The 22,284-nt window shown below is 41.3% G+C and overlaps 1 protein-coding gene across 3 annotated transcripts in view; it reads right to left on the reverse strand.

The window, feature by feature from the left end:
- Positions 1-602: 602 nt before the first annotated feature.
- Positions 603-22,284, reverse strand: part of usp45 (ubiquitin specific peptidase 45) — a 34,416-nt gene continuing 12,734 nt past the window's right edge. Inside the window, exons 6-18 of one of the 3 annotated variants that reach the window (XM_069702125.1) lie at positions 21,128-21,279; positions 19,669-19,764; positions 18,763-18,893; positions 11,566-11,653; positions 8,486-8,567; positions 7,905-7,996; positions 7,154-7,210; positions 6,806-6,937; positions 4,830-5,490; positions 2,775-2,872; positions 2,543-2,629; positions 2,181-2,325; positions 603-1,528 (exon numbers count right to left, since the gene is read on the reverse strand). In XM_069702125.1, coding sequence (XP_069558226.1) covers positions 1,398-1,528; positions 2,181-2,325; positions 2,543-2,629; positions 2,775-2,872; positions 4,830-5,490; positions 6,806-6,937; positions 7,154-7,210; positions 7,905-7,996; positions 8,486-8,567; positions 11,566-11,653; positions 18,763-18,893; positions 19,669-19,764; positions 21,128-21,279 — 1,952 coding nt within the window. In that variant the 3' untranslated portion in view covers positions 603-1,397. The remainder of the gene's footprint in view (positions 1,529-2,180; positions 2,326-2,542; positions 2,630-2,774; positions 2,873-4,829; positions 5,491-6,805; positions 6,938-7,153; positions 7,211-7,904; positions 7,997-8,485; positions 8,568-11,565; positions 11,654-18,762; positions 18,894-19,668; positions 19,765-21,127; positions 21,280-22,284) is intronic. The other 2 variants (XM_069702126.1, XM_069702127.1) reach the window with 2 other exon arrangements.

Consider the following 22,284-nt stretch of genomic DNA (forward strand, 5'->3'; position numbering starts at 1 on the left):
ACAAATAGCTCATCTGGAGTAGGCGATACATTCATTAGAACATTAACCCATGCATGTTACAGCAAAGATGGTTCTCTCTATAGGCATAAAGACTTTTAGTTTTTTTGAATATCGTTTTTTTGCTCGACCTTACTGATGGCATCAGAGATTTAAAAGTAAGTCTGCTGCGGTGGGGACTCTTTGTCGGACATGGTAACGGGTCTGTGTTGGCCTGCAGTTACGGTAGAGCCGAAATACAATGAAGGCAGACGAGGTGCTTTGTTGATTCGATAAACATGGAGTCGGTCTGTTTGCGCGACGACACTGTAAAACTAAAACTTGAGAGAACGCATGGTAAAGAAGCTCTAGACGAAGTCAACTCTGCTCGGACTCGCAGCTGCAAAACTCTTCTTTGGCAAATACATTTCACTGATAGTCAGACATTTATACATTCTGATGTGAAGAAAACAATCCATTTGAAAGTAGGCTGTAAAATAAGGGTTGTTCTACTCCTTAAAAGGTGCTTTGTGCAGCAGTTTCAATCAGTATGGAAATATCAACCACCGGGTTTTACTACAGTATTGTCATAAAGAAATGGGGCCAAGTCTGAAACAGCTAGTGGCCACTGGTTTTATGACGGCGTGTACAAACATGTACGACATAATTCTGATAAACTCCGAATTATATTCTTCTCGTCTTCATGATCAGTGTCCATCTCTTTATGTGGACGATGAACACGTGCAAATTCATTTTTCTCTTCAAATCTATCATCAACAACACGCTCACCAAATCTGAATCATTGCATCAAAATGTTAAATCTTTAGTGAGGGGTCTGATTTCATGATGGTCCAGAGTGTTAACTGATACAACTATGTGACAAACTCTGTGGTTTACTGATGTGAAAATGGTCCACATAGCACCTCCAAACTACATTCGCCTGTCTCTCACGCACTCCTTCTCTCATACATGTGTGCGCACACACTCATACACACAATTGACATCAACTCTTCAGTGCATGGTGCAGTTCAGCATGCGATAATTCTTCTCGTTTCCATTTAGTTATTGTTCAAACTCCATCATGCAGTTTATGTCTCGGGCACGTGACCGAGATCGACTGTAAATCTTCAACAGCTCGTGTTCAGTAACACTCTTTCCTCCTGATTTCTTTTTAAAGGAGAGGATTTTAAAAATGGGAAAAATAAACTAAATCTGGGCTGTAAAGCAGAAAATACATTTAAAATCTTTTAGATATCCAAGATATTTAGAGGGGCCAGTTTAAGTAATACAAGTACGTAATGAAGTCGTTCCCTTTTCTTGCCAGCAGCCACTCGGGTACAGTTAGAGGAGGCGTACAGGCTTCGTCAAAAACAACACTAAGCAAAACAGATGTGTCGGGAAAAGTACTTTCGCTGGTCACATTACAACATCTCCTCGTAGAAGAGCAGGTATGCCTGAGAGTTGAGTACCCTTGACTCCGGTACCGTCTGAACGGTGGTATCACTGATGTACACCCACTGGCCCTGGCAGCTGCTGCTGGCCTCCCTCGCACCTAAAAACACACACAGTCGGCATCATGAGGCACAAAGTTCATCCTGTGCGGGCGTCATGAAAAAGTATTGAAATAAAGAACAGGCAAGAGGAAAGCATCGTTCTGTACTCATCTACTGGGGACTGGCTACTGTAACACCTACTGTAGGCAAACATGTCCAAGAGCTGGACATACCTGATCTGATTAAACTAAGAATGTTGCACTTAACCAAGTAACTTAGAAAGGACTTTAATCTAACGTAGATGTTAAAAAGGCAAAATAGTAGTCACATGCTCGAAGTATTCTATCAGATGTCATTATAACGATGTGGTATCGTAATCATGTCCATGTCTCACATAAGCTTGTCAGCACCAAGGACAACCGCTTCCTTGAGTTTTTCAACTACATTTCAGTCATGTTCTGTAAATGTGGACCCTCTCCTTGAAAAGAGGAGAAAAAGAAAAAGAGGAAACAGGGCTCTATAGAACACAAAGAGCTCTATTCATCCTGTCCTTTGCAAAGAACATCTTCAAGGTTACAGGGAGTCCGGCCTTTATTGCTCAAATACCAACCGCCCTCATGAACCTCACAAACACAGAGACACACACACACACACACAAAAAAGAAAATCAATAAATGGTCTTAAAAGAGCGCAAGACAGCCGACCCCTGACCTGACAGGTTCTTGTGGTGCTGTTCTGTTTTCCTTTGGGGAGTGCGCACTTTTACATACGCGGTGTAGTGGCCCCCGCGCATTGAGCCGCTGTGTTCGACAATCCCATAAAGGCTGTAGAGGACACGCTCGTCGGCTGCCAGGTTCTAGCAAAACATGAGGAGAAAAAGACTAACAAAAAGGGAAACTAGCCAAGGAAGTACGGAGATGCAGGTCGACAAGACAAGTACCAACCGACATTCATAACAAAGTCAAATATCAGTAAATGCAGGAAAGTTGTTAAAAACCCAAAGACGGAATATTTTTCACTTGAGTTCACTTTGGTTGATTTTGATCCCAGCAGAAGAAGTGATGACATGATACCTTGCAAGATGCAGAACAGAACGGCGCCAGATCCAGGATCAGAGGGAAGTCAACATGACGGTTCACTTTTCGTAGGTTCATCCCCGCCTTAACGTACAGAAACAAAAGAACATAAGTATACTCAGCATTAAGGCTGACAAACCTCATCGTGTCACTGATTGAGATACATATTCAATCGCTAAATATGACAAGTGAATGTTTGTTTCATTAGGTGGAGGCTGTGGCTGCCTACCTGGTGGAAGCGTTTCAGATGCAACGTGATGACAGGAGGCAGCAAAGAGATCAGTATCTGCTTCCTGGCGCTGGTGTAAATCTTCTCCACCTTCTTGTCTACGCATGCGAACAAAAGAAAACACAGAAATATCAGGTTTAAACGTTCATTCTGCTACATTCATACGATCAAAGTCATGAATTCTGGTCATAAGAAAAGTTTGAGCAATTTAGACTAAAACAGATGAAAAATGGCTTCATAACTTCGGTGCCCCTGTGTGCTTGGAGAAAAAAAAAAAAAAAAGACACCAGCAAGAAGTTTGTGAGAGCTGATGAAGTGTGCAGGGTCAGGTCTCCGTCAAGGACTGAGATGCTCGCTGTATATGGAAACCATACCAGCAGCAATATGACTGCTGAGCATTGAGAGAACATTCAGAGAGCAGACGAGCGGACACGGCTGCAACAGCAGACCAAGACGTTTCTATGGATGTTTTGATCCTCCCCCCCCCCCCAGAAAATAAACGGCTGTTTGTTCACATATATTGTAACTGGGATGAATTGAAGCTGCCGACATCCAAGGTGTTTTATGTAGTACAAAACTAGTGACTTTGTAAAGCCAACCGTGAAGCCATCAACAGATGTTGGAAAATGAAAAGGTGGATTTTGTGTGTAGAATCTCTGCAAGGCTTTCCTTTAGTCAACCTGTGATCTAATAATAAAATGTACATTAAAAGGTGAAAAACCCAGAGATAATATCTCTTTTTCATTGTTAACTTGGCTAAGAAGGCAGTTAAGATACACTTTAAGTGCATGTCGCTTACATATATACTATATAATACAGCACAAGACATTACAAGCTGTACAGAGTAATAACAGATGTCACAGAGGAGGTTGAATGTACACAGAAAGTGTGACAAACTTAACTAGCATTGTATCATGTTTAAAACTTGTCGGAGAGATGAGAGACACCGCATTGCCTGTTGATTATTCCATGACCATAATCACTGATGAATTAGACCCACTTTTCCAGCCTCAGGCTGCACAGGTGCCTTTCAGTGTTGCCAGAGATCGTAGGTATTTTGTACAAATACAAATTAACAGCATGTGATGGGCAGTCTGCCAGAATGGGCTCCTGTATTAATGGATACATAAATGGAGTTTGCATGTTCTCCCTGTGCTTGCGTGGGTTCTCTCCGGGTTCTCCGGCTTCCTCCCATCATCCAAAAACATGCACCTCAGGTCAGGTTACCTGGCGCCGCGCTAGTGGCAGCCTGTTGCAGCAGCTCCCCCCTGAGAGCCCCCCTGCTGTAGCGAAGAAATTTCCCCTTGGGGATTAATAAAGTGAAATTAAAAATAAAAAAAATAAAAAATACTAGTGCTGCAGCCTGCACACAGCAAGTGAGGACCATCTGACCAAAGTGTACAATGTGCAGGGATGAAATGTATCTCAAAGCAGCATGAAACAGTGGATGGAGTTAGTAAAGGGACAAACACATTCGCAAATGGCACCAGATTCTAATCACCAGAGTGAAGCTGAAAGAGGGTAAAAGCCTGGAACCAGACGTAACCAGAGTTTCTGAGTTTTAACGTAGAGGAATGTGCAGACTCAATACCAACACCTTCAAGGTGTTCAGTGGTTTCAAATTATTATTATTATTATTTTTTAACGTTTTTCTACATTGTTACTACAAGTCTACCTGTCTGTCTTATTATTGGCCTGTCAATCATCTGTTAAGCACTTTGAACTGCACTAACCTGTTTGAAAAGTGCTATATGAATAAAGTTTGATTGATTGATTGATTGAAGGGTGTTAATAGAGAGAAGGAACCTTGGTATTACTGGGTGCAAACAGTATAGCCATAGTTTTGTTTGCATTTAAAAGCAATTGCCAATCAGAGAGGGCATGCTGCAGTGAGCTGCTAAGAGGACTGTATCATCAGCATACATATAGTACACTTGAGCATTTCATCACAACTTTGTAATGAAAGCGCACCATCTTAATCATTAGCAGGTAGACAGCACCGGTTTGTTCCTCGAAGCTTTCTGCTCCGTGGTTCCAGATGTTCTTTTGTCTCACCTGCTGAGCTGCTCTTGCGCAGCTGCTTCTGCCTGCGCTCGGTGCAGCTCTCACACAGCAGCTTGTTGTTGCCCATCAGCAGCTCCACAGAGGTGAACTGGTGCAGGCAGGACTGGATGGAGCACTCTTTGGAGCTGGGTGTGTAGCTGTGGGACAGGGCCTGGAACGCCCCCTGGTGGTGTTGGTGGTGGAGATTATCTCGGGTTTGTGTGTCTCCCTGCTCCTCTTGAGAACAGTGTATGGAGGCGGAGCAGTCCCCGGAGCTGAAGCCCAGGTTGACTTTAGATACTGCAGTAACTAGCTGCTCTACAGCGCCACCTTGCCTGTTGGAGGATGATGACGAGGGAGAGGAGGTGGAGACGGGCGTAGGGGAAGGAGTGAGGGTGGAGGCGGACGACGGGTTGGACATGTGGCCGTGGCTGGAGGAGGAGGTGCGTGGGGCCCACTCGCTCTCGGAGGCCTCACTGTCAGCGTCGTTACTGCTGTCTTGAGCAGTCGAGTCTCTTTCGCTGCCATCCGAGAGGCTGCCGGCAGCCGCCATCTTACAAACTGAGACGCCTCGCGCTGATCCACCGGCGACGCCCTCATCCTCCGGTCGCTCCGGACCACAGCCTGCTCCCTTCTCCTCCACGGAGCTGGAGGACCTCCTGCTCTGCTGCTTCTGTGGAAAAGACCGACAAGCACATTTCATCTCCCTTCAGAGATGCAGACTGCCAGTTTTACCTGTCGGACCTTGACCCTGACGTTCTTCTAACTCTTTTTTTGCATATCTTAAAATGTGAATAAAAGCCCTCCCAATACCACAGTTGTGTATTCACTACATTTATGACCTCACATGATACTTTAACCCTCCGTGCCTTTAAACCCACAGCACTATATGCATGTATAAGCCATAATCATTTGTTTACAGTATTGCTTACCTAAATATCTTGTGCACATTGATTTTCAGACTTCTTCTGATACAAGACTGCTGCTCTTTAATTTAATACTGTGTCACGTTTACACTTGTGATCTTTCAAAAATGACATTACTTTGCTTGTTGCCTTTACTGTCTTTAAATTTCTATTCTATCAGCACTGTGGTCAATGATTGAGGAATGACATTTTGTTTTCATACACAGAGCATTTCAATATGTCAGTAAAACTAAACTCTAATTTAAATACTGTGTTTAGAGAGACCATGTTTAAGTGGCACATTGGATTGTAGGAAGCTTTTTGCAGGCTAAAAGAGCGACACTAGCTCTGTAAGTAAAGCAGGAGTCTGACACTGGAATAGAAATGTTATTGTTCACCGCCCACACTAATGTAAGACAAAGACAGACAGACAGTTTGGTGACACACTGCAGTAAACAGTCCTTCACATTATAAACTGTATAAAATAAACTGTGGACCTTAACGCAGACCGCCACAGGCCAAATGCTGTGTGAGCTTTGGTGCTCGATCTATGAGGGTACAGCTTTAACTTGAACAGAGTCAAAACTGGCTTGGACGTGTCATCTACATGAAATATTTTAGGGGTTGAATTAGAGCTGCAAATATTATTCAATTAATAAATGACCTGATTGAAAAAGAATCCCCAACTATTTTTATTTAGTCATTTTTTGATGTAAACATGCTAAAATTATTTGATTCCAGCTTCTTAAATGTGAATATTTTCAGGTTCCTTTAGGTCTCCAGGATGATATTTATTATTTTCACACCATGTTGAATTTGACATTACGGACTACATTGCATTGATCTTTATAGAATCTAAAGAGCCCGACTTTGTCTTCTTCTGAATTTGCACAAAGGAGGAGAAAAACAGAAACTGATGTGAAATGAATGCATGTGTGGCTGGGGGTTTGCAGATACGTGTTTATGTGAATCAGTTTTCAGACAAAGAAGACTAATAGAAAACTATAACAACAGAAAATTATGTTCAGCAAAAAGCATAAACAGTTAAAAGAATATTACTTTCTTATGACACAGCTCTCTTACCTGTCCGCTCAGCTTTCTGGTGTTTCTGTTGGTGGACTGAGCAGCTGAGAGGACCTGGTCATTGTGAGCTGTATGGGTGTCCTGCTCCCGGCTGCCCTTCCCCAGCCTACCAGGGTTGGAAGGTTTCGATATCTGAGCAGAACAAAAACAAAGCATCATCAGTGGACTCGTATAAAGCTCCGGGTCAAGTGCTGATCGACTTAATCTGCTGAAACAATTCAACATGCAAACAAATGTAACACCGCCTTGGCAATCGATGAAAAAAACTGCAGTATTCGTTTAACTGTATCAAAGAATGAATCATTATCTCAACATTTTTCACAGTGATTGTATTTTGGAGCAGCTCACCCTCTCTTCTATGATCGGTAATGAGATGTCTATAAAGGCCTCCTTTACTGTGGAGATCTGAAAGAGAATTAACAAACACGTCAGTGTCATAATATACATCTTCATCCTCTTCCTCAGTCGTCAAAATCTACCACAGATTTTCTGCAAGTGCAGGAGAGGAGATCTGTGAAATGACTGCGTCTCTGTGCTTTTTCCTCTGCAGCTTCACACCTGGTGCCTTCCTCCTTCAAGGATATTCCTTTAGTGGTATTTACTTTGTTAAACTGAGCGCCCACATTATACTGTAAATGCCGGCTGTGAGCAGTTGGTGTTTGAGCTGGTCCTTGAAGTGATTTTCATTTGTTTTTTTCTCCATTGACTTCTCTTCCATTATCTCTGGCCTATTTCTCAGTGCAGGATCATTCTTTGGTTGTGGCCATCAAAGTCAGACATTCAGCTTAGTGACAAATATCTGCCAGTTTAAGACTGCAATGAAAAATACCAGTGCTGCTGGAAACTGTGCTACAATCTGCTGTGTTTTAATCAATAAAATGAAACAATAATAGTGGAAAGTATTTCACAACAGATCTTTACTGGGTTACATTATTAAAAAGAAACTTCTGTCTGGGTTGGTTGGTTGGTTGGTTGGTTGACGAAAGAGTAAATGTTTGACCTGTGATCAGTTTCACCGAGGACAACCCACGGAGCTACGCTTGGTTTGTTCACAATGACTATTCAGATCCTTTGGTTTAGTTCAGCCACACACACTTACATGCTCACACTCTTCACACATAATGGTGTTGGTGAGCTCGCCTACAAAGATGCGATCAACGAAGTTCATCTTCACACCTTCTTTTCCGTACGCTGAAGAGAAAAAGAGACAGTTTTCAATTAATCATACATGTGAATTATGTTCATTTATAAACTGAGTTTTACTTTAAAAATCTGATTATTAAACACTATAACTTAGCCATAAAATGGTGAGTGGTGTGATTTAAAATAATTTAGTGGAGCACATTGAGAGCTGTCAAAAAATGTCATTAACCACACCTCTCAGATGCAGGACTATTTTTTCTTAAACTGCAGTGATATTTGCTGTCAAGATGATCTAATTTCAAAGCGTAAAAGGCAAAACATGGACAAGTAAAATCAGGAAGTAGAGTCATCAACAGAATCAAATGATTAGCATTGATAATATTAAAATTTGTATGTGCAACGAGAGGGTTCATCCAACAAAGAGTTCACTGCTTTCTCCTCCTCTGGCTGATGACTGTCTGAGCTGTATTTCCATTAACTGCCACCAGATGGGACTATTGATCTTGGCTTTCTGCCTGGTGCAGTGTTCATACCAACCTTTGACTTGGCGTTTGGTCTCCTCATCGGCTGTCTTCTCTGTGGGATTGTTGAAAGACTTCAGAATTCCTGCTTTCACTCTCTGCACAAAAAAACCCACAAAATAATACAACAAATTAAATTTAAAGTGACATTCATTAATTCACATTAATTATATAAATTCTGTAACTAAAATTCACTTGTTTTTTTTTTCTTGTTATTTGTTTTTTTTTCTTTGTCTTTATTACATCCATTAGTGATATATCACAATCTAGCCTGCAGCTGAGTTTGACAGGTAGACAGGTAAGCATCATTAGTGTAAAATAATTATTGTGCTTGTCTAAAAATGTTAACACATGAAGCTCTTTAATTACGTGTGCATGTTTGTGTGTGTGTAGGTTTTTCATGGGGTGCTCTTATTGAAGGTGACATGGTTGGTGAGAGGGCTTTGAAGAGGCACAGTCACAGTAAAGCACCAATCAATAGATAATTGGCCATGGCCTATGTCTGAGTCGAGACCAGTCGGCCCCCATTGTCCCGGGACCCACGCACTGGACTGGCTATTTAGGTCAAAAAGCCCTGGTAATCCCAACCCGGCCAGTCTGCACCCCACTTAGTGAGCACAGTCAGACCTGGCTGTGGCTCTCTTACTAATTAATTACCAGTAGCCCCCCCATGCTCCCTCTCTCACCCCAAAGTAGCAATGTGCACTGTCCCACACGGGATGGGTCATGGGGAGGAGGGATCGGGGGGCGTGAAGCGGGTTGCTGGTACAAGTGTGCAGGGGTGGAAATTAAAATGAAGACAGGGTGAAGAAGGACAGTCCATGCCCTGAGAGAGTAATACCTACTGTCTCAGCTAATTGGTGATAATTGACTGGGGCCAAATTAGCATATTCAGATCTCTGATACTAATGGCCAATCAACACAAACACTTAAAGGCCTCTGAAAGGTTGGCCTCACCCATTGCAAAAATACCAGTCCCTCTCTGACACACACACACACACAAGTTAGTGTGTGTACACTATTTGTACTGCATGTATGTGCTTGTTCACACACAGTAAATATGAGATGAAAAGGTTTATTCCAGGTATGGATTAACCATAGCAGTGATGCTTTTCCTGTGTAAAAAGACAGATTAATAATACAAGTGTTTTTGTCTTTATAAGAAAAGTTAGTAAGTGGTATGATGTAAGTATTCATTTGAAAAATATTAAACAATGCCGGACTAAGATGCCACTGTATCTCTGAATGTGCTTTTATATGAGTTTCTGACTGAATGAACAGAGGAGGCTGTAACCCCTCCCTCTTTACCTCCTTGATTGGATTGGGAGACAGGCTGATGAGTGTGTGTGTGTGTGTGTGTGTGTGTGTGTGTGTGTGTGTGTGTGTGTGTGTGTGTGTGTGTGTGTGTGTGTGTGTGTGTGTGTGTGTGTGTGTGTGTGTGTGTGTGTGTGTGTGTGTGTGTGTGTGTGTGTGTGTGTGTGTGTGTGTGTTAGCACAGGAGGGGGCCGTGGGCGACCCTCAAGCACAAAGGGACGGCCCTGGAGCTCATTTAGCAGCTGTGGGTTTCCCAAGATCACACAATGATGCCGGTCGTGCCACTTGCAAGTTCCCTAAGTGGCACAACTGTCAGTGTTCACAAGTTTGAATGGGAGCCAGGAGCTCAGCCTGTGGCCCCTCCTGGGCCCGGGGCTGACCACTAAACACACCCGCTAACTTCTCCTCCTTGGTTCACGTTGCCACTGGTGGGGCCACGGGGGCCAGCTCGGCCCATCAAAGGGCTGCTGCGGGGTCTCCTAATTGCTCTGAGATGGGGTGGGGGTCACGATACTTGCCAAAAACATGGCACCATAAGGTTTAAACACGAAAACTGGATATCCAACATTAATATTGACATGGGGTTATGTGAGTGCACAGATCAACCCCAAAAACATGGCTAGCATTTCACATTATGACAGAGAATGTATTTCAAAATCTTAACTGGATTAAAACATTAAATATATTGTACAAGTGGAGGGTCGATATGACTGGCAACAAATGCCAGCGACAAAAATGCCTTCACCGTGTGCTCAGATCAATGGCTTTCAAGAAAAGCACAGAATTGCAAATATTTTTAGCATGCGTGAGTGAACCACCATCGTTGTTTCTTCATCATATTCAAGTGTTCAGTATAGTTCATAAAACCAAAAGGTATTCAGTTCAGTATTCAAGCAAAATTAAAAAACAAAATGCAATTTGTTAAATCAGATGCTATCGCAGCTCTGATAGTCTGCACTAAGGCTTGTGTGCTTCGAACTATATGCAGGAATATTGATGCTGAAATGCTGATCTTTAGTAGGTATTATATTCATCTTAGTTTAGAACATTAGCATATTGACATACTGTATAGTGATTAACATAAAACTATTGTGACGGTTAATGAAACTACCAGTATTATAAAAACTAAACCCATTGCCTCAAGCTTTACTATAGAGTGTCCCCAAGTTTTGCACAATTTCTTCTATTAAATGTTGGAAACGCATATATAGACACATCTAAAAAACACCAGAAGTATGAAGGAGTACTTTGTGGGTATTTAAAGTACCGTTCTGTTAAGAAAAACTAAAATTAAAACAATCTTTGAAAGAACTTGACAAAAGATCCGACAACAAATGTATTCTGGAGGTCTAACTGCTACGGACATACCATGAAAAAAAAATCTAAACGCTCGCCCATATTCAGCAACTTGGGTGTTTGCACTTTGGTAAGTTTGCGATGTCATAAACTAATGGTCATATCATAAGTCTGCCCTCAGCACAGCCCACAGTTCAACCTTTTATGTGAACGAAAACTCAGTCACGGAGCTAGAAAGCTACAAGACTGAAGAAAACCTGTGGTTGGCTGGAGCATGCATCGTTTAGGAAACAAAAATCAGCCAATCAGAAGAGAGTGTATTTGATATCAAAGTGCCTTAAAGACTTGAGTTTTTGGTAGTTAAAACCATAAAATTAATCTTTTTATGGATCTAAATACTTCACATAAAACACCAGAAAAATTCAAAATATGGGACCTTCAAACAACCGTCGAATACATGTGTGTAGGTGATGTACGTAAACTCACTTTAGTTTCCTCTACTCGTATGGAGTCCAGTAAGTAGTGCAGAAGCTCCTGACTGTCTTGTTGTTGATAGCCCTTGAAACGTGGAGCCCTGAGAAAAAAAAAGCACCATGAAAACACAGTTCACAATTTCATTGTTTTCATGTCTATTCGATTTGTTTTAATTCTATCTAAAGTTGTACAGAACCTTAATCAACTTTTGTTGTGTATAAATGCGTTAGATAAATAAACTTGACAGTCAAGAACAACAGTGAAAGAAACTTATGAAAAGAAAGTAAAAGAAAGGAGAATAGTCAAAGAACATTAAGGTCAGAGTGGATCTCTAACATAAAGAAAAAACACAAAACCACACAAACAAAGAAAAGCAGGACACAAAAAAACTGAAATCTATAGAGAAAGATGATGAAATGAGAAATCAACTTTTGTCTTTTGTCAACACCTTTTTGCAACTTCAGTGTCATCCTACAGTTTAGTGGTACATATAATATTTTTCATTCTCATATTTATATCACTTTTTATTCCTGATAAATCCATCTGCCCATCCATCATGTTGTAGACTTAACAAAGGCAAGTTAAACTATTGACTAAAGATACTGGGGTTAAGGCCGAGACACTCTGTACACTATACAACCTACTTTATTATACATGCAGCACCACTGGAGGCGACTGAAACAGCTACCAGTTTCACCTGCTTAAATTCTTATCAGGCAGAACATCAGTTTCCTGCTAAACTCCGAGTCAATGTGTGAAATCAACTTCACACAAGCTGCTTATTTAATGCATCTTTAGCCTCATAACCATCAAATCCTTTTCGCTGTCCGTGTCCTCATGGCTTAATTTACTCAACATATTGGTCTCCACTTACATAATTTGTTCATCTATTTATGAAGTCAGGTATAAAAAATACAGTTCATATATGAAATCAAACTATATTTTAACATTGCCTTTGCTAAAAGAAAACAAAATCTACAAACATCAGCTAATCTTGCATGCCAGCAAGTGTTCAATATTCTAACAATGTACAACGTGAGAAATATGGATATCGGATCCTGTCCATAAATATAGAAATTTAGTCTGTAACTATTTAATTTGATTAGAATGATTGCACAATCATTTATAATGTCAGGACATTATAAATAGTGAATTCACAATGAAAATGTATGCAATGTTTGTTCAGTTGGTTTTCCTTGTGGAATACAGAGGGAATTAAAATTTTAAAGCCAAAATGCTCCAAAGAAAATAAAAACACTCGTTATCCGTAGCCCAGTCGCCACTCTACCATGCTGGCTGACGGATCTCCACTTCTTGTTGAGCATTTTTTTGGCAAAGTAAGAGAGGACCTCCACCTCCTCCCTGGACATCAGTGCCAGAGCGGTTAGAGGGGAGTCTCTCCTTGAGTCCGTCCCCTGGCCGTTCACGGAGAGGCAGATGTGAGGACAGATGCCAGGGGCAGATGGGCAGCCGAGGCTGGAGCCACTGCAACCTGTTGGGCCGAGCCAGCCACATAACCAAAGGACAGGTTGGTCCGACAGGCATGACACGCACAGAGGCCACATTTCTGGTCAGAGGAGCTGTCCGACAAATACTGAGCATGTTCGTAGGGAGAGGGGTGGGGGGGCTAACTCCTATAATACAATAGTGTAGGACACTTGCTGGGGCTTAAAATCCTTATGGTCAAGTATAAACAGATTTCTGGTTATTTAAAATTTCATCTTTCTTGGTTTGACAAGCTAGAAAATACGAATACACTAATTCTTTGACACAGCAGACTGCTGGTTCCAATCCAATAATGATCAATAACATGGATACAGTTATATATTTATTTTTTTCAAGAATTAAAGTATAGACACAATCTGGACACAGTGGTCAATTGATACAATTAATTTCATTCATCACTCTAATTTGTGGAATGATCTCTGAGGCACACTTCACATGTGGCCAAGAGTGGATGTCCATGTCTGGGAGAAATGGTCAGACACCTGCCCTCAACACAGGTCCTAACCAGTAGGTCTATCACACTCCCCACACACACACACACACACACACACACACACACACACACACACACACACACACACACACACACACACACACGGTCTCTTATGCCTTTCTGTGCAGACATTCAGGGAAGGTTGGGGGGGGGGGGATGGTAGAGAGCACATATGTCATTTATTTGCCAGCCCACAAAGATAATAACAAGTAAAGGAATGTTTCCCTCTTGTTGCGCTTAACAGCCTGTCAATCAACTAAGAGAGAGAGAGAAATATAAAACAAAAGGGAGAGAAGGAACGGAGTGAGAAAAAGAAGAAGAGACCGAGCGGGACGGAGAAAAAGGGAAAAGCATGGATGGATCAGTGGGAATGAGGAGGTCTGGAAGCTCATCCCAGTGGAGAGAAGCAGAAGGGCCCTGTAGCGCTGCTCTCAATCTGGCCAATGCAAACAGCTGCGGTGCTAACACAATTAATAGCCGGATGAGTTAGTACCAGACACACACACACACACACACACACACACACACACACACACACACACACACACACACACACACACACACACACACACACACACACACACACACACGAGCAACACAATGCACCACAGTTCACATCATAAATTCATTAAGCCTTTACTCGCACACAACAATGAAACACAGAAATGTGACTCAATTATCGACAATATGTTCATAAAAATGTTTGTAGTATGAAAACAGGCCTGTGCTAGACATATCTGCCTTTAAAAAAAAATCTTTATGCGCAAAATACAGGAAACTCTGTCACTAATATTTTTGTTTAAATTAATAGAGGACAAAGAATTTGTATTTGGTGGCATCCAAACTGTATTTTCATTACTTTAACTATTGATGCAAGTAAAGCATTATTTATCTTTACCAACACTTAAAACACCTGTCACTCAGGTGGCACAGGTCTTTTGACATTAAGTGGTAAAGTGTGAGAATATTGCTGTTATATCGCATCTTCAGAAGCCAATAGATTTTCCTTAATATAATCCATTTACACCACAAGAAAACCAGGCAGCCCGAGTGTGCAGCCTCGCTAATGGTCACTAACATGTTGCTACAAGTACAGTATAAAAGAATAAATAAGATATATGGTGCTGTACTGACATATTTGGATGGCTCCATGTCAATCACAATTAGAAACACAGTTTCCAGATACTAACACAAGTCTGTTTTATAAAGTGAATGGATGTTCAATCCCTGAACTGTAGTCCTCAGAATATGTGCACATGCCAATATTTGTATTACTCTTTCATACCACCTATGAATATCTGCTTCTTCTTTTAATGTGCGTGTACTGTATGTGTGTAGGTGTGTGTGTGTGACTTGGATGCCAGCCTTAGATGGAATCCGTTGTTATCCTGTGCTGTTTCTATCAAGGATAAAAGGCTTCTCACACGGCTTATTTATGAACAATATTTGAAGAATGTGGGTATGTGGACATTTATACACAGTACATCGATGGAGAAAAAAGTCATCATACTTTTCATTTTTTTCCAGTACAAGTCCAGTGGCGATCCTGAAATGTGAGTCAGTCCTTGAAAGAAGCAGGTGTAGATGAATGCCTCAGCGTGGCCTTTTACTCCAAGCTTATGTATTGGATATGCATCGAGAGTGCATCGCATTACACTTGTACAAGTAATAATAATGATATACTGTCAGTGAAATGGTGCTTTCAAATCCATTTGACCCTCAGAGTCCAGGTGCCCAGAAAAAAGTAGATAAATATTAGAGCCTTTATTTTTCTCTGTCTTGCCACTGACTGCTGACTAGCCACTAACCGGCTTTGTAGTACACTGGGTACAAGCTGCGACCCTCTCTGGCACCAGATACACAGTGTGGTGCTGACCGTCCGACACGCACAGCTTGGCACTGGTCCGAGCACAGACCAGACCCCTTCCGTTGGCAGCAGGACGAGGAGGCAGGCTGTGGGGTACTCAGCTGGTTGAGGTCAAATGCATGTGAACACACACACACACGACACACAGTCAAAAGACAAATGGAAGAGCGCCGTCAGTCCTCGCAGGTCAAGGACAGACCGACTCTCTCTGAGGGTCGAGAGCTCCCAGTGACATATCTTGATTGGGTCTTCAATGCCAATCAGAATCCTTAAGTGTGGTCTCATGAAAAAGTTTCATCAAAATTGTACCAACAAGTGAGATTTAACAGCATCTTTAGAGAGACACAGTCAGCACCATTAGTCAAGGAGGAGACAATGTGTTTCTGTGTGTGGGTGTAAACGCATATCTATAACTATCATGTCCATACAGGCTACCATAAGCGAATATTTTAATTATCTATCTAAACTTTTTTTTTGATTGACTGATTAAATGTCAGTCCATGTATAGTTAGAAAATGGTTTAAAAAAGGACATCAAAAGCATCTAGAACCCAAAGTGACTTCTGAAAGATTGCTTCTTTTGTTGTATAAAAAGTTCACTCTCAAAGACATTCAATTTACAACGATATAAAACTCAGAAAAACATTTAAAAAAAATTTTTTAACAACCCGACTGGACCAGCGAAGTATTACTGACAGTTTTGCTTGTAACAAATCTGGTACTTTTATACTTATAAAGTAGGTTGTATGCTGTACATATACTGACCCCAAATTTTTGGTGTGAGAATTGTTTATAGAATTTGATATTGTCTGTATTTCTTCCTTCTTGGTGCTCAGCTCACTGCAAACCACTTATTGGAATCAGGAGCTCTTTTTAATAAATTAAAAAGGTCACAGAAAAGATTCAACACTTTTGAATTTTTGGCAAAACCTGTCAAGTGGTGTATGATGTGCTATTGACCTGACAATTGGTGTAACTGCAAAAACATTACGATTTAGTGTGTGCAGGATGTTTGTGTTCTTTCATGGCATATTTTCTCCAAAACTTATTTAACTAATCAATTATTAAATTGTTTCTAATTGATTGTATGTCTATCTGCTAATCCAAAGGTACAAAATCTTTTCAGACCATGTACCACTTTGTACTAAATCAAATTTCTTCAGCACAACTTTCCACTGCACGTCCCAACTACATTCCCTGATTTAACAATGCAACAAAACTCAGAAAGGTTAAATAACAACAACACAAGTTCATTGTACAAATTATTGCCGCTCTATACAGAAGGGGACTATCTTTTTAATAAGTCAGACATTTTAAAGAGAAAATGTTTCCTTTGTAACCATTCTGAAGCACTGAAAACCATGTTTAAATTTATATGAGCATGTCTGCATTTTTTTTCAAACAAGGACATAAAAAACAATGACTCAGTGGCCTTAATTGAAGTTGATTTACAAGCATTGTGTTTGGATAATGTGTACTGAAGCTTAAAGTCATAAACCTTTTTTGAAATGCGTGTCAGTGGAATAGATTAGCCCTATGTGAAATTAAACATGTATGAGTGCATAAAGGTGTGTGCATATACTTGCTGTCTGAATGCACAATTGCCTGCATGTGTGTTGCAGGCTGAGGAGGTGCCAGGTGAGGTGGCGCGTGCGCACACACACACACACACACACACACACACACACACACACACACACACACACACACACACACACACACACACACACACACACACACACACACACACACACACACACACACAAAGGCCTGTCTGATGAAAGCTGGGTACCAGAATAACTGTCAAAGACGCACCAGAGATGCAGCCAGTCATCCAACGTCAAATGCCCTGGTCACCCACCTGCACTACTAAGCAGTGAAAGACCCGCCCCAATACACACCAACAGGCTGGACCCAACCAGCAGTGTACCATGCTCAAACAAGAAGTCAGACAACCAAATATTCACACTGCTCATAAAAGGAAACTAAACAACTGTTCGGTTCACTGAAGTCAGCGTGTGTGTCGGCCTGTCACACAGTCTGTTCGACCTTGCTCTGGATCAAATACGACACAGGTGGCACAGCAGCGTAGCAAGTAGCAGAGGATGGCGAGCTGCTGCTCGACATTTGATGAGGAACAGTGCCTTTGGTGTATTTTGTGTATGTTGAGGATAGAGTGTGTGAAAGGCACTCAGCTGGGACCAGGTGCTACCTGGGTCTGGCTGGTTATGAGTGTTCACCACTGCAGTAAGGGGATGAAAGCACAGCTGAAAGCTGTGGCTCCTGCATTGTAAAGTGCTGCAGAGGTGATGGATAACTGCAATACTAAAAAAATGTTGCACAGTTTAGTGATTTCACTGAACCAGAGCTCAAATATTTGCAGGAGCCTGAAGTCTGAAAGCACACAAGAGTTAAAAAAATAAATAAATAGCTGTTCTAACTTCCTGGTGTTTATGAAATAGTCTACAGGGGGCAGTCAAACCGTGATGTGCACAGAGCAGGGGGTAATAATAACCTTCATGAGTAAGTATTCAAAGTTACGTCTCGTGATCAATATCAGTGTCTGAATTACACACTATTGTGACTACTGGTATTTGCAATTTCACCATGGACTTGAACAGAGAAATCGCATAACATTTTTGGTTAAACTTGGAAAATTGGCAACAGAGACTCTTAAAATGCCTCATAAAATCTACAACATTGGTTCATTCACGTTTAAAAAGGGGCAAAACTTCACTGTCCAAAACCGAAGAAGGCATTTCATGTCAGGAGCGCAACCAGGTGGGTTTTCTTTGACATTTTCAGGGTTGTGCAGGTGAATTTATCTCCACAGGGTCAGACTGTCAATACTTCTATCGACTTCTACTGTGATGTTCAGCGGCATCGGAGGGAAAACATTCCCCGCTAACGATCTGAACTGTGACGTAACAGCACTTTGGTTCTCCAACATGACAACACGCATGTTGACAGTGCTGCTCTACATTCATGCACAACAGGAGGAGTCTAAGAACTTTTTGATCGCTCCTCGTATGATCTCTATAGAGGTTTTCACAAAACAATGAGCAGTTTGCCGTTTTAAAACTGAAAATAGAAAAAAAAAAAAAAGTTTTGAACGCAAAAAATATTTTCTATTTAACTGAGAAATGTGCTGCTGGTATTATCCAACCTGTAATTTCTGTTTCAGTTCCACAACAACAACAGACTTAGTTTGCTTCCTCAGGTTTCTTTGAGCGACTCATTTTGATAGGTCTTAAACCAACCTCGTTCCCACATGTGAGCCCCCAAGGGGGAGGGCCGAGGTAGGGTGAAGGAAGTAACAGTTGGTATGAAGGGTGACATCTTACTTCTGGCAGAGCTGGTTGAAGAGGATTTTGGGATTGACGGGGCCTTTCCCGGGCTCTTTCATGCTCTGGAGGAAGACAAACATGGCCGCCGTCAGAGGGTCTGGACTGGGCAGCGCTACCGTCAGCTGACTCTGGAAGGTGAAAAGACAAAAAGGAAATAACTCTTGTTCCCAAACTTTAATTTCTGTCAGGAATCCTGGAAGTTAACACGATAACAAAGTAGGATTGAGGCTGATCTTCCTTTATGTGCCAACAAGGTATATAAAATAACTGACAAAGAACAATGTGGTTTATTTACTTATCTGAATTAGGATTCCAGTTGCTAAATCACACAAAAACATTCACACAACGGTTTCCACTTTAACGCCTGAAACATGCTGAAGCTCTAAAATTAGAATCCAAGATGTCTAAAATACCTAAGAAGGCATTTTACATTTGACCACTTTTCAGATCATTTATTCTGTTTTTTGATTTCTATTGTCAAATATCATTTATTTGATGCAACAGATATGAATATTTATTTCAAAAGCAAAAGGAATTTGTTGTTATTCGTTTGATTATCAGGAGCAGTATGGAGGATTTAGTGGCAGCCAGTGGTGAGGTTGCAAATTGCAACCAACTGAACACCCCTCCACTGCCCCTCTAAGCGGGTAAAAGAATCTACGGTGACCATGAAACTCCAACGCCACCGTTTGGTTTGACTATTCTGGGCTAATGTAGAAACGTGGTGGGTTTCGTTAAGGAAACCTATGAAGGGCTCATTGTAAGGTAACGAAAACACAACTATTCTTAGTTTCAGATGATTACACACTAATGAATGTTATATTTGATTTCTGTCAATAGATCCTCCTAAATCCCACACTGGTCCTTTCAGAAGACTCTCTGAAGGAGGAGAATAAACAGTACCAGATTGGTATCGACAGGAGGGCAGATCCTGAGCTTGTACCCTTTCTCCTTCACTTCCTGGATGAGGTCGATGAGCATGTGTGTCTGGGACAGGTTCTGTGTGGACAACAGAATTATTTGAGACCGTTTAATTATACTCATCTTTTCAATCCATCTATGAACTGAATGGTAATACGTAAAAGGTATTGATCAGACACATTAGATCATCTGATTTTAACCAGCTGAAATCCATTCATAAAACCAGAGGATCAAATTAATCACATGCACAGATATTACATTTCATCAAGGACAAACAACAATTTTGTGGACGAGAAAAAGACAGCAACCAAAGCGAAGATCTGTCAAAGATATGAAAATGTATCTACACTTAGCTTGTGGCAATTCAAAGCGGTCAATTAAAATACCCTTGTAAAATGTTATCTCCATTTTAGTAGGATTCGGGAAACTTGCGCTGAGTTCATTATACTGAAAGAGGCTTTCAAAATGATCTATGATCTGTGAGTTTGAAATGTGGAGAAGATCCTTGGCGTGGAGCTAGCCTGAAGCAGTCATTGTCCCTTCACGTTAGAGAAGCATCTTTCCCTTCCCTTTCAAGAGATATTTGTTTTGTCACATCCTGGCAATAAAGACTGTTGCTATGGAAAACACACAATGGAGCTGGCATTGTGAACGCAGACACAGCTCATCCTCTGACAATTATGTGTTTTCACCAGAAAGATTGCAATTTTCAAGGAGACAATACAAACAGACAGCGAGAGGGAGAGAAAAGCATGTAAAGCGCGCTCACTCGAATTTCAATCAGCGAGGAAGACCCTGAGGGTGATTAACAAAATGGCAGAAAAAAACAGCTTCATTGTTGAAGAGGCATGTCAGTTTGCAGTCACCATGACATGACCAGAGAAAGACTGAGGAGGCTCTATAGCTGTGTTGTGTTGTGAACATGCTCTGCACCAATTGAGTGCCACTCGTGTACGGGCAGGTGAATGTGTCCAAGCCAGCACTGCATTTACTGCTGCATTGAGTATAAGATACAAAATGACCTGTATATACCCACAGCCATTGTAAGACGGCAATCTGGTTTACTATAGGACAGACACATAAGAAGCAGCACTTGAGTATTTACACATGGTGATGACACACATATTTGTACTGTCATGTTAGAATAAACATCCTTGTGATTCATTAGGCTAACAAGGGTCTCTGGAGATAAAGCAAGGATTTGCAAGCAGGCTGTTTACATTGAGAAATCCAGCAACAAGTAATACATCATGTAAACAGTATATAATATACCACATGTCATGATGCACAATAAAAAAAAAAGTGGTGTTCTGTTCATGCAAACATTTTTTATTATTATTATTATTATTATTCTTGAACTCTGACCAGAAAATACACAAACACACCTTTGTGTAAGATTTAGAGAAAAAAAACTATTAACAGCAGTAATAGCAATACACACCTGCATTACAGCATTGAAGAAGCAAGTGTTACCAAGGTTATTGATTCCCTTAACAGGAACCAAAGTGCTGTTGATGACTGGATTCTTGCCTCTGGGCAGGTCAGCATAATCGGATGGCTCTTCTCGCAGCTTGATGATCTTGGGAGATGCTGCTGAAACACATAAAAAAGCAGGTAGATGTATGTTTGAAGAGATACAGCCTGTAAGTAAGTCAGAGTAACAATGTGTGGGTCTCTGAAACTGACAAAAAAAAAAAAAATCCCACTTCTAAACCCTGATTTGACTTTTACTTTGAGGTTGATACCAAGACTTGAAGCTGCAGCTGAGATGGTGGCAGGTCTGAGACAGAGAGTGGAAGTCAGCCTTGCTGCCGGACAAATTTCCGCAAGTCTTTAATTGGGATTGTATCAGAATACTGGGGGAAAAAAAAAAAGGGCTTAGCCTTGGAACAAGGCTGAGGCTGGGAGCAGGGTGCTGGGACAGCAGCTGGAAGGAGAGCTGGGTCATTTGGGGAAAGCAGATGACAGCTGTAGAAGTTTCCGCTGGTTAGTGAGGGAGGAGGGGGGGCTGGGGTTGGAGAGATGGCTCTCCAGAGCCAGCTGTTCCTCCTGATCACCAATGAAAACTAACCTTCAACAGAAACTAAGACACAGATGGTCACAATCTAACAGTATCATGCAGACTGCTGGGGACAGACTAGAGCTGTGCGAGCTGATGATGTGACAGCAGCTAACGAGGCTAACACTAACACCATGATGGACAAACAATAATACCGTGTTGCGAACTATTGATTTACTGTAAGACGACTCTACTGGACTGCCTCGTGCTAATAATCATAAATATATAAATATGTAATTGTGTGCCCAGAGGTGTTCGTTCAGGGTGATGTTTAAAAAGCCCATCGCTTCATAATGGATGACAGGCTCAGTATAGCGATGCATAATCTCTCTAATCTCAATGTCAAAATTAACAAGAACTCACTGATATTTTCAGAGATATCATCAACACAGAAAGAGACACAAGCAACTGGTAGGAGAAAGAAGATGGACAGAAGTAAAAACGTTCTACTCAACTGCTTTAGTGATTGGAAAAACAACAAGTGCTTTATCTCATTGGGTAGAAAAAGGTAAAAAAAAAAAAAAAAGTTCTTCCAACTG

This window comes from Brachyistius frenatus, unplaced genomic scaffold (assembly GCF_029030835.1).
Source record: "Brachyistius frenatus isolate BFR_SWC_R1_liver_20210118 unplaced genomic scaffold, ASM2903083v1 Contig_40, whole genome shotgun sequence".
Classification (NCBI taxonomy): Eukaryota; Metazoa; Chordata; class Actinopteri; family Embiotocidae; genus Brachyistius; species Brachyistius frenatus.